The following is a 12,990-nucleotide window of genomic DNA, read 5'->3' as shown; positions in this document are numbered from 1 at the left end:
GAAATGAAATGCCACGCTAGAAATATTTGCTGCCAAATTTCAGGCAGCAGGCTTCACACACTCTTATTTGATTTGGATGACTAAACGCTCAAAAAAAAAAGTTTCTTTTTTATTTCTTCATTTGTCATTTGGGAGGACTGAGTGCATGGGAAGAACTTTCCAAAATGCTGTGGTATAATCTGAATGGATTTGTATCTCATTTCTGTATCTATTTATTGGTAGTTTAAACGGTATCGTGTGCTGCGTGTATTTTTAGCTGTTAAAACAGCACTGTAAGTGAGCTGTTGCCATCTACAGATTATGAGGACGGGAAACGATTAAGAAACCAGACGGCAAACAGTCATCAGTTCCTGAAAGTGCAGTTACTCAACTCAAGTGAGCTAAAAGTCATGTACTGTGTCGTAACTTTACTGGGGTTTTAAACTGATGAAATCAGCTGCGGCGAGTTGTAACACTAGTTTGTTCATTGTGCTTTGAGTTTTTCAGCATTTCATACACATAGAAATCTATGCATACAGTTGATACAGTAAGTATCGACAACGTGACACAAAACTCAGTTCCATCGGAAAACCCCCCAACATTTTTGATGGTAGTGTGTTGATGCGAGACATAAATTATAAAATGAGTGTTGCTGTTTTGGTGGAAGGAATCCACTTTTAAAAAGAGAGAACATGGTGGTGAGAGCTGTGTTTCACTTCACAAGGGATTTGTGGCAGTTTAACAATGTCGTCAACTCTATTGAATTAGTGCTCAGAGCTTTGAGAAATGGAGTCACAATGTCGAGAAACGTATTGAGCAATGTCACTGTCAGATATTTCATAATAGCTTTATATTTCATAGTGAGAAGCCTCCATCGACTTGTGAACACTACTGTGGTGCTCTTGAAGTTGTCCTTGGGTTATGGGTTCAAATAAAAATGCAGCTCAGCTTTGTGAGGAGACCCTGACCTTAACGCAGATCATTAAACTAAAGCTGAGGATCGTCTGAATATCTTGTTCAATCCATCCATGACAGCTCAGGGATCTGGGGATGGTAATGTTAATGCTGTTGGTCCGTGTCTGTGATCAGAACTGGAGTACTGGAACAAACAGTGGCAGGACGACCATGAAACACATCAAAGTCCCCGCTTCTCAGATGGTGAGGAATCCTAATGATGGGCGATCCCCAGATTTACTTGATTTCAGCTCTCAGTGTTGTCGCACGTGCAGTCACATGATACTGTACAAAACGGAGAGACTGAACTCACACAGGCCGCTGTGCTTAGCGAGAGAGCGGGGTCGCGTTTCCACGCGGAAGGTCACGATTCGATCCATGGTCTCACTACCATACATGCCAGTGTGTCCCTGGGCAACACACTTAACCCCAAATTGCGCTTGGTTGCTGTGCTGGAAGTGCATGAAAGGGCACGATAGATGTGTTTTTGGACAAAGCACTGCATTTACAGTGGACGTGCTGTGTGAATCAGTGGCAAAACTGTAGTGTAAAGAGTTTAGAGTGGTCATTAAGACTAGAAAATTGCTATATAAATAGAGGCCATTTACTAAAGCTCTATGTAGTGTTGCAAACTCTTTGATTTTAGTTTTTGGTAAGATCCCGTGTGCCACCCTGAATCTTCTGGTTAAAATATGTGGAGAAAAAAATCCAGATACATTTCGTTATAAGCTGTTGAAGAAGTGCTAATTGTTTTTGTTTAACCACGCTTTTTTTTTTTTTTTTTTTTACATAACACACTGTTTATCCAAGGGAAATGACATTGTCTCCACGAAACAAAACTTAATTTTTTATTTACTGTTGGAATTATGAGCCTTGAATATGAAAGAGCTTGACAACAATGACAAATGACAAACTATATTCATTTGCACATTTTTAATTCCAGAGTGTAGGTCCTCATTTCTGTCCTTGAAAAGCCTTTTTAAATATTGGCTGGAATAAAGTGCCATGACCCATGAAGTCTTAACAAGAAAAAAATGCCAGGAAACACACAATTTATGAGGAGCAGGGACTGTAAAACAGTTATGGCTGATTAGCATCTTGATTGATGCTCTCGGCCCACGTCACGTAAACCGACCGATATAAGTGTAAAAAAAAGTGAGTAACCATGATATAAAGCCAGAGTCAAACCAGTATTAATAACCTTTGTCAGCTTTCCAGATTGAAAACAGGGACGTGGTCATTAATTCTGTAAAGACGGGGCAAACAAACATCATTGTTATTGACGTTTGATGCGGGCCCATCACATTGATTGATATGTGCTGTCCTAATCGTATGAATATAAAGCAGGAGCAATATGGCCGATCAAGACAGCATCCACTGTTAGTCCGTCGCTTGTCCCATGCAAACTAATGGGATGTGACAGTTATTGAGACAACTTCCCGATCCATAAAACCAAAAAAGGATACTGACTAGCCAGTCATCAGTACGTTATTTAAAACAAAACACACAAACCATCTTTACTACTGTTTCAAATATTTATGTTACTAGGACAATACTCTTATACACAGGCTAAGTTGCTACACAAATTATTCAAAAAAAACATGACTTTAACAAATATAATACAAATGTCCTGGGCTGTGCCCTGGGTTTAAAAAAAAATAAAAATGGATTTAGTTCAAAGCTACTGTTTCCTGATTTATGGTTGATGTTTGAATCAGGATCAGCAAAACAGGACTCGTTTCTCTTAAAAAATACATGTTCACTTCATATCAACTCAAAGGACGTTTCACATTTGCCGTCTCCCCACAGTCACACTGAACCCGGGAGCTTTTGATTTTAACACTAAGTTATTTGCAAGTCAATGCCCCATCCCCGATGAAAAGGTGTGCATACTGTTGAGAGGCACGAAGACCAGAGGGGATCCTGCTCTGGTGAGCACTGAACCAGGTTATCCAAGCTACGTTAAAAAGAGGACATTTATTCCAGTCTAGTGTGATGGCAGGTTAATGTGGCTAAAGACAGCTGTTGTGGTTTCACAAGAAACTACTGTTCTAATTCTTTTTGAGGTTCATACTTCTGCTTTTCTCTCTGGCCAACAATGACCGCCTCTTCCTGCTGGACAAGGCTCCCACAGGTCGGATCTTCATCTCTGTGAAGTCGAGGGTCGTCAGATGGCCCTTCCATGGCTCCCAATTCACGCCCTGACAACAAAATGAGGAGGGAAGAGAGTGGAGCAAGGAACGAAGAATAGAAGAAAAGACGAAATGTGGGGGAAAATGGTAGATGGTTTGTTAGGGAAGTGAGACACAGTGAGCAGAGGCGGGGAGTCAAAGAAGAGGCAGGCAGTGTGATGGACAGACAAGATGACAAACACTAATAAATACCAGCCTCTGGCCTAGTTTCAGTACAAACTTGTTTTGACCGTTATTACATTTCACTGACAAACATTGCAGGAGACATCTGCAGCTGCAATATTTTGGACAAAATCTTGACAAAAGCAGAACAAATGCCCCAGCATTTCCTTCAGTATCAGTCTTCTTTAGACATAATAACGGTTGTTGTTACCCTTTCAGCCTGGTGAAAACACTTATGGTTTTGTAGCTGGTGTGAAAAATGTGTTTTCTTATCACTGCTGATGGATTCAGGCCATTTTCGGACCTCACCTCAATCCAAAACAAAACAACTAGAAATGTGCCGCGCTGAAACTGTCTTTGATGGCTGACCTGAGAACAGCCTCACACTCAGCACTCTGTCTGCACGAAGGATTGAAATAATTACGCAGCTTTTGATCAATGCGGTCACCTGTGTTTGTTGTATTACTTAAGCACTTGTCAATCCTTATAAGAGTAGTGGTTGTGCAACTAGTGACAGCGTCTCTTTCCTCACAGTCATTGTGGGCTAAGGAGGATCATGGATTAAAACAGCTTCATGACTATGAATCACATGGAGAAGAGGGGAGCGTGGAGTGAGCCAATGATGTTCGACAATCCCATTTCCAAGATCCTTAACTTTGGTCAGTGTCACAAAGTTATACCATTACTGTCACCTACTGGTGTGAACACGTATTACACCCAAAAGCCTGAGTCCTTTTTTCAATGTTGTACTTGATGTTGAAGATGTTAAAACTTTAGACAAAGAAATTAAATGTTGACTCACATTTTGAAGGGTTTAATTGCAGAAATGAAATAAGCTTATCCATCTTCTACCACTTTATCCTCCATATGAGGGCCACGGGGGGAGCTGTGCCACTCTCAGCTGACATAGGGCGAAAGGCGGGGTACACCCTGGACAGATCTCCAGTCCATCACAGGGACACATAGAGACGAACAACCATCCACTCTCATACCAACAGTCAGTTTAGAGTGTCCAAATTACCTAATCCCCATATTTGCATGTTTTTGTACTGTGAGAGGAAACCGGAGAACCCGGAGAAAACCCACTCACACACGGGGAGAACATGCAAACTGCACGCAGAAAGGTCCTTGTTCCCAACCGGGTCACAAACCCGGGTTGTGACAGTGATCGAGTGCTACTACCTACCACTACGCCACCCGTGTGGCCTTGTTTGTATACGTGTAATTGCCTATAAAAAGTGTCTGGTTTTTAGATCCTTAGAATAAGCCTATTATATATGCTTTAGGCCTTGCTCTAATGAGGCCACCATATTGAAAACAGACTAACTAGAACTTTATGAAGCAAACAAAGAAGAAGGACATCCTTTTTGATATGAGAAGGCCATAATTCCATGAAAGGGGTGAGCGGAGGAGTCCTCTCACATGTAATCTGCACATTACGTGTCACTAATTCTAACACACAGGACATTTACGTATCTATTGAAGTTCAGTGTCTTGATCAATGTCACATGTGGGCAGAAGGATATGATAACTGAAACAACCACCACTATACTAGCAGGCAATTTAAAAAACAACATTGCAAATGTATGTACATTTTCATGACAATGAATCCATAAATGATTAAAACAATCCTGCCTCCCTGGTCACTTACCAAACTGTGCCTGTTGTCGCCCCATTTGCCGTTCAGGTTGGCCAGGTGACAGTTTTTGTACCACCAGGCACCACGGTGAGTCAGGGCACAGTTCCCCAGAGCCAAGTCATTATCTGAGTCAATAGTAGTCCAGGATCGGTCTTGATGGTAGGTCATAGCATCACCTAGGGAACATCAACAATTATCAACATCAGATATGAATTCAAAACACCTATGCATATCGTTTTGCTGCCTCCTTGATGAAAGACATTTCATCAAATGCCCAAAAAGAGGTTTTATTCTGCTGCCTTATGCTGCTCTCTTCAGAAATCCTATTCTCCATATAGCTACTACTATTTCTAACTCAATATAAGTTTCTTAATGATATATCATGTGCATGTGATAGTTGTGTATTTACTCTCCCAGCACCCCACAAAACAATGGTTGGAGTGTCTAAAGTGCCTGAATATCGTCCCTTTACTCTGACCCATGTCTCATTGCTGTCCCTGCCCTCTCGTCTACTCTTTAACTCCTATTTCTGTTAAGTGTTAGAGAGAAAATGTCTGAGTCTGAGTCTTTCATACGATTTGTAAATGGAAGAGAACTTTAGTATCAAAGGACCTACCTGCTGTCCCGCTGTATTTTCCAATAGTGAGTTTGAACTTCTGCCTGACCGAAGCAATCTTAAAGTTGTCATAAACAGCATAGGCCCTCTCTGAGCCCAGGCCCAAGTCAAACCGCACCTCATATTGAGTAGGAGTGTTCGTGAGCTCATATATTTTATCCAGACCTGGTGAAACAGACAAAAAGAAACAGTGCACAGTGGGAAGGAAAAAGGCATTTTTACTGTCCATATGTGCCTGTTTCACAGTATGTACAGGAAGCCCGGAGAACACTGCAGTACTCACCGATCCAGAACTCATCTGTCATGTTGCCAAAACCTGCAATGTACTGCCTCCAGCGTTTCATGAAGTCCAGCTTGCCAGTGGTGCGGCGCTGGAGCACCTGAAAACAGCAAGCACAGTGTGTTGTTTTGCAAACATTTCAGGCAATTTGATTTGGGTTGCTGGTTATCATTTCTGAAAAATGCCAGTGGCAGCAACTGTCACTTACTATCAGTGCAGAGCCACTCCAACATTTTAGTGGTGCACTTCCATAACGTCGGAGTCATTATACAACCATTTTATTTGTCAGTAAGCTCCCCTTGTGCTGAGTAAAACTGACTAATATTCATTGGCATACATTTTGCACAATCATTAAAAGGTGTCATCAGTAACATAAAACCTAGTTGTTTCCATATTTATGGTCTGTGCAGCTTAGCAATGAACCATACCAGCCAGCCACCTCCATCAGTGTCCATGTCACAGTAAGCCTCTATTGGTTTGGAGCGGTCATTGTTAATGTAAACGGTGAAGATGCCACTCTTCTTGTTGCCATTCTTCATGATCTGAATGCAGTCCATGGGGAATGGGTAGAGGACGCCAACTGGGGAGGAGGATGTGATGTGAATATTATTATTATTTTTTCTTCGTGCTTATATGACAGGAAATAAAGAGGTGAATACAGACCTGTTTTGAAGAGGGTCTCCGCGACTTTGCTCCTTTTGTTGCCTCGATAAGCGATGATGCTCACAATGTAGCGTTTTCCAGTCTCCAGACTGGAAACGGCAAACGTGCTCTCACTGGCTCGAAGCTGCTTTTCAACACTCTGACCACAACATGCACATCAACACGCATGAATCACATGAGCACTGACCTCAGATAATGTGTAGTGTACAGTATGATTGATCAAGTCCACTATATGAGTGATGATACTCTGTCTTAAATGCTAATGAGAGAGAAAGGGAGAAAGAGGCATTAGTGGCTTCTGAACTCTTCAAAAACCCTTACATACAACCCTTATATCCTCCACTCCACTCCACTCCATTCTTTTTTATTTTGGACCACAAGAGGTCAGCGTTCTACAGAGCTGAGACACAACATGCATCCTTAAATCTTTTTCAAACAAGTACTGTATTTGCATGCGTTTAAAGGCAAAAAACTGTACTGACAGTGAAAACAAAAGTACTTTATTATATGTGATTTTACCTAATGCAGAATGTGGTTAACAACAAATGATTTTGTTTCTATATGGATGAGAGTACGTGTTAAACATCATGGCTGAGTATACCTCCATGTTGCCATCCTCGTCTCTGTATGTGAGGATGTAACCATCGATGTCAGCCAGAGGAGCGATCCACGTCAATAAAGCAGACTCCACTTGCACATCAGTAGCCTTCAGGTCTTTGGGAGCATCAATATCTGTGAGCATGAAGATAAATCAGAGCAGATTAGAACACAAAAACACTGATTCATTTATTATCACATTCCATTTTGTTGACATTTCTGCAAATAGGTAAAATGTTTTAAAATCTTCAATCTAATACTTTGCAAGGCATTATACCATGTGTGGTTGAGTGCAAATGTTTTTGCAGTATGAGAATCAGGAGTTTTTTTTCCCCACAAATAACCTTCATATGCAATATTTATCACTTCCTCTCCCCTCCATGAACCTATAATATGGAATGCCACTTTAATGCATTTCACAGTATAGCTTTTCAGCCTCTTTTCTCATCAGGCACAGCATTATTGCAGTTGACTGCCATCCACCTGCAGAGTCACAATTTCCCCTCTACCGACTGAGTGTTATCTGCAGCCCTGTTTGAAAGCTGTGGAGGTTTGAACTCAAACAGATGCTGAAATAATCTGTCGACACGCCTGTTGTAGCTTTAACCGCCCGTGGCTAAAGAACACAGAGAGTGTGTTTGTCAAACAGTTAGTTATTATTTCAAATTAAAATTAATCTTTTGCTAATATATATAGATATATATATATATCTATATATGTGTGTATATATATATGTATATATATATATATATGTATATATATATGTATGTATAAACAATTTCCGTCTGGATAATAAAAGTATTCTGATTCTTATATATATATATATATGTATATCTATACATACATATATACTGTATATCTTCTGTTTGTATTTGGAGGTTTTCCATTTTGTCACAGAAAAAAAATTAACAGCTTTTCTGGTGATTTAATTTTAATGGGGACAATGGTGTGAAGAGTAACAGATTTAGTGGGACCATTGTATCAGGAGTGGAAAGCGATGCTGCTGAACTGCTGCGGCGATGCTTGTTACTTGGTACAATAAAGTACAAACACGCGCATAAATGTATCCCAGATGATTTTCCTCCGACACAATGGTTTCCCCATTTGAACACAGCACTGTGTTTGTCTGTAGCACTGTGTGTCATGTAATGGCTACTAATGAGTCACAACAAGACAAGTTTAAATCCGACACTCAGACATTTGCTGCCTAATTGAAAAAAGGTGATTTTTACAGATCATGTAGTTCACACAAAGATACCCCTGTTGTTTTAACCATGTGCTGCCACTGCTATTTCTACCCCACACTGAGTCATGATGAATACCCACTGACCTGGTCTGGCACAAGTGGGAAGTCTGGTTCTTTGTGGTGGCTTACAGAAAACAAGTTCAGAGTAAACAGATTTTGGCTTCAGTTGACGTGAGAAATGATGGATTGCCGTTTCACAGTGTATGAATTCAAGGCATCATAGTTTATAAATGAGACAATCATTCAGTTCTGAAGTTGCTTTGGCTTTCAGATGTTGTCGAATACGACAGTTTGATTTGATTACTGCTTTGGACAGGCTGTTTTGAAGTGTGTGCCAAAACTGCACATTCACAAAAACTTCAACACGTCTTAGTTATGACACAAGCGTCTGTGAGAAGATATCCAGACTGAGTCCATGATAGCTCTTCCCTGTTAACTCTAATCACTGTGTTCCTTATTCTCAAATCTATTATCATATCTCTGCCGACGATTCTTTACCTCAGGTCATGGTTTGTGTGTATTTAACGTTACACGGACCTCGTTAGTGAAAGGCAGCTCCAAGCAAGGTCACAGCATTTCTTTTAAAGCGGTGCGGTGCTTTATGGTGTCTATAGTTGTTTTGTATGTCAGTGAAGTGCTCTTTTATCAATTTTCAAGCTTCTTGAAAAAAAGTAAAGTAAACAAATCCCGATTTAATTTTAATGTGCCAAAATTTATGTGGCGTTAAAATCATTGGTGAGTGCTAAAATGAACATCTCAGCAACTAGTTTAGCATCTATTGGTCTGTTTTGGTCTTTTTTGCCTGCGATGTTATCATATTAACATCTCCCTTCATCTTCCTGGGCTGTTAATTGGATCATTAATTCATTTTATGAAAAAACGGAGCTTTACACTCTCTTCATGCTTTATTAACCTGTCTCAGCTTTTGTAGAGATCTTCTTGCTGGCTTTTTCTCCCTTAAAAGCCCAGATGTAGACAGTGTAGAGAACTGCAGGCCTCAGGCCAGTCAGTGTATAAGAGGTGCTGTCAGACCCGACTGGGATTTCTTCACTAGAGTCTTCAGAGGAGCTGTAGGTTAAGATGTAGCCATCAATTTCTGCCTGGACGGGTTCCCAGGACACTCTGAAGCTGGACTCTGTTTCATCTCGAGCTAAGAGGTTAGAAGGAACATCCAGTTCTGGAGAGAGATGTTAGTGTAGGTAGTTAATAATCTACTAATGCAAACTAAAGGTGCTGCTTTCATTTCCCCCTGAAAAGGGGAATGAAACTTTGCATGCATTTTCTGCAAAATCGGAGTAAATTAATGACAGCACAGTGAGAAAATTAAGAAAATGGCTGTAACATATTTCATATAATGTCATTTGTAATAAAAAAAATAAATGTTGAGAGTTCAGAGAGAGACTGAGAATATGCTTGGGTTTGAAAGACACAGAATAAATATTGTTAGGCTAACCTCTGGAGTCAATATATTTGGCCTCCAGAATTTGATGAAAATGCATGATATCACTGCTCGGAAGATATTCAAGTCTGAACTCGGATATAGAAGCAGCTGCATGAATTTGCGCCAAGAAAATGAAGAGATTGTGGAAACCAAAGACTTTTATGGTAGAAATGACTATTCAAGAAGGATGTCAAACACATTCCTCTGCAGGTCTTTCAGGCCTTCCATCAGCTTTTCTGCAAAAGTGGTCCGACTCAGATTCAGACAAGTGGGTAGCTACCCCAAAAGTTAGAGCAGGAAATGTAGGGAACTGAAGGTAAGTTAGAGATTGTTGAGCGGAAGATTTTGACACTTTTCTTCAATCCAACCTTCACGTGTTATCACAAACTCAGACTATGGGACACAAGAGGCTGAGTTGATGTTCCCGGAGAGGTTGGAGAATGTTGACATGAGGTCAACATTAAGACCCAGACATTAGTTAATGAGTATGAAGAGAATGCTTTGCTCTTTTGTGATCTTACCAGAGGGAAGAACACAAAGGCAAAGCTGCTTATATGGAAAGAAAGGAGAATTATCTACCGTGTGAGAACCGCCTTTTCTCTTTTGGGATTTACAAGGGAGTTCCCTTGTCTTGTCAAGACAACTGTAATTATAGGCTACTTGAAGGGCCAAACGATCAGGTAATTTCGGTTTAACTAAAAAAAGTATGTCCAACACCTGTCTGTGCTTGCGTCGAGGTCTTCTTGCTGGCTTTGTTCCCCTTGATGGCCCAGATGTACACAGTGTAGAGGTCTCCTGGCCTTAAGCCAGTCACACTGTAAGATGTCCTGTCAGGCCCCACGGGTATTTCCACACTAGAGCCCTGAGAAGAGCTGTAGGCGAGGATGTAGCCATCAATTTGTGCCTGGACCGGATCCCACGACAGGCTGAAACTGGACTCTGTCTCATCCTGGGCTAAGAGGTTAGCAGGAGCATCCAATTCTAGAGGAAGAAGACCCTGTCAGTGCAAACTTCATTTTAAAGATGGGTTACAAATTTAATTAAAACAAATGAAAACTTAAAGGTCCAGTGTGTAACAATTAGAGATTTTAACTAGTGAAATGGCACCACTGCGACAAATGGTAGACTCCTCCACTCAACCCCCGTTTCCCAAGCGTGTCAGGGAACTACGATGGCCTTTGCATACCAGAAAGGCTGTAAACACTCTTTCATAACTCTCCCACTCTCCTAATTCTTTGTTGGTTTATGCATTGGGTTTATGTGGGCTGAGGTGTTGTTGTTTTGCTCAGTAGGTTTACGCATCATGGCATGAAATAGCACATTCTGGCTCGTTGCCCATTCATACTGCTGTAGAAACATCGATGCGAGACCTCCGTAAAGCAAGGCTTTTTCTAAGGCTACACAAAAACCAAATACTTTTTATTTTAAAGAGATTCTACACTTGTTACTTACTTACAAACATATTTTGTTTAAAATTCTGCCAATGAACCCTGCTAAATGTTATACACAGGACCATTTTTAAGTTTATGTAGTTTAAGTCAAAAAACAACAACACCATTTTTCACACCTTACTATGCAACATTGTGAGATTTTACAGTTGCTTTTTTAGATGTCTGAAAAAGAGAGAATATCCTTTAAAAGCATTGTGTTCAACCCTCCACTATAGATGCAGATAGTTATAGAATATGCAGAACGTGTTGTTTGGCAGATTTGTGGCCCAACACCTTACTTATAATGATGTATGTTGTTTTTTTCCATGAATTTGTTACCCATCTGTGCAACATCTGAGAGATATGTTGATCGATTACAATGTCAAGCACAAGAAAAGGAGTTTCCTTTTACTGTGACATTAGATAGATAGACTGGTAAAAAAAAAAGAAAAGTGGATTTGAGAAGAAAAGTGTAGTTCTGAGACCTGTCTCAGCTTGTGTTGAGATTTTCCTGCTGGCTTTGTCACCCTTGATGGCCCAGATGTGGACGGTGTAGATAACTCCCGGTTTCAGGCCAGTCAGCATGTAAGAAGAACTGTCAGGTCCCAGTGGGATTTCTGCCCTCGAACCCTCAGAAGAGCTGTAGCTTAGCACATAGCCATCAATGTCTGCCCAAGCATGATCCCAGGACACCCTGAAACTGGACTCTGACTCATCATGGGCCAAGGCGTTAGTAGGGGCGTCCAGCTCTGTATGGGAAGTGATGGTTAGTAAGATCACACACAGTGCAAACATGACATACAAGACAGTTACGCATAGCCTGCTGGATGTCAGTAAGAGGTTAGAAACACTGATGTCAAACTTTCAGATGTGGCTTTTCCCATCATGCGATGCAAGTTTGACATCGTTCTCATAGTAGCAGGGCTCCTATGAGTATATTATGGGCTGTGTTTATTTAAGAACATGCACACTACAGCAGCATCATAATAAACAATTGTTAAAACAATTGTTATAAACATGAGTCAAGGATCCACTGATATCTTGTCCTACAGTAAAGATAATGTTTAATTTGATATATATCCTGTTCAGACTTGGTAGATGATGTGGCAGGTTTGTATGAAACCCTTGACACACATTGTAAATGGCCATCATATCTACACTTTATATCTCTTTACTTCTGCAGAGCTCAGCGTTCTCTTTAAAGACTAACATGACTGAGGGAAAATGTTCAAAATCGATCCGCCCATTGTCCTTCGCAAAGTCCTCAGTCACATCCTCCTCTTGGTAAAATAAATTCGCTAAAGTTACTTCCATGTCGCCTTGAAACCACAAATGCAATATTTATAATATCATCAGCCTGCAAACGGCGTTTCAAGTCGCTTCAGACATTTGCCTCCCGTTGGTTGATGTATGAGAGAGGTAATTGCATCCAGCGTGTCTGTTTTCCTCGTCAAAAGGAACAAGGAAATGTATCTGAACGTGGATGAAAAAAAGCACACACACACACTCTACACATATGTCTGCAGTAAATAGTGAACATTTCATATTGTTGTCAATTATATTAAATAGATGTATTTAAGTTTTAAAGGCCAGTGAGTGTTCTAATATGTGCTGCTGCTGCTGCTGCTGCTGCTGCTGCATTTCTTCAAATTTAAGCAGACAGCTTAAACAGCTGCAAACTTCACAAGGGGCAGATTAAGGGATAGCAAAACATAAGAGAAACTAAATATGTGCCTTTACTGACCAATCAACATTGGCTTTCTGCTCCAGGGTAAAGTAAACTGCCTTTAA

General features: G+C 40.6%; 1 protein-coding gene across 5 annotated transcripts in view; it reads right to left on the bottom strand.

The window, feature by feature from the left end:
* Nucleotides 1-1,768: 1,768 nt before the first annotated feature.
* Nucleotides 1,769-12,990, bottom strand: part of tnn (tenascin N) — a 31,691-nt gene continuing 20,469 nt past the window's right edge. For 2 of the 5 annotated variants that reach the window (XM_058626206.1, XM_058626215.1), the window contains exons 10-19: nucleotides 11,685-11,948; nucleotides 10,487-10,750; nucleotides 9,242-9,505; nucleotides 7,087-7,217; nucleotides 6,486-6,624; nucleotides 6,251-6,402; nucleotides 5,826-5,922; nucleotides 5,543-5,707; nucleotides 4,939-5,102; nucleotides 1,769-3,134 (exon numbers count right to left, since the gene is read on the bottom strand). In XM_058626206.1, coding sequence (XP_058482189.1) covers nucleotides 2,985-3,134; nucleotides 4,939-5,102; nucleotides 5,543-5,707; nucleotides 5,826-5,922; nucleotides 6,251-6,402; nucleotides 6,486-6,624; nucleotides 7,087-7,217; nucleotides 9,242-9,505; nucleotides 10,487-10,750; nucleotides 11,685-11,948 — 1,790 coding nt within the window. In that variant the 3' untranslated portion in view covers nucleotides 1,769-2,984. The remainder of the gene's footprint in view (nucleotides 3,135-4,938; nucleotides 5,103-5,542; nucleotides 5,708-5,825; nucleotides 5,923-6,250; nucleotides 6,403-6,485; nucleotides 6,625-7,086; nucleotides 7,218-9,241; nucleotides 9,506-10,486; nucleotides 10,751-11,684; nucleotides 11,949-12,990) is intronic. The other 3 variants (XM_058626227.1, XM_058626236.1, XM_058626243.1) reach the window with 3 other exon arrangements.

This window comes from Solea solea, chromosome 1 (assembly GCF_958295425.1).
Source record: "Solea solea chromosome 1, fSolSol10.1, whole genome shotgun sequence".
Taxonomy (NCBI): domain Eukaryota; kingdom Metazoa; phylum Chordata; class Actinopteri; order Pleuronectiformes; family Soleidae; genus Solea; species Solea solea.
Note: the sequence above shows the minus strand (reverse complement) of the source record. Positions and strands in the feature narration are given on the sequence as shown.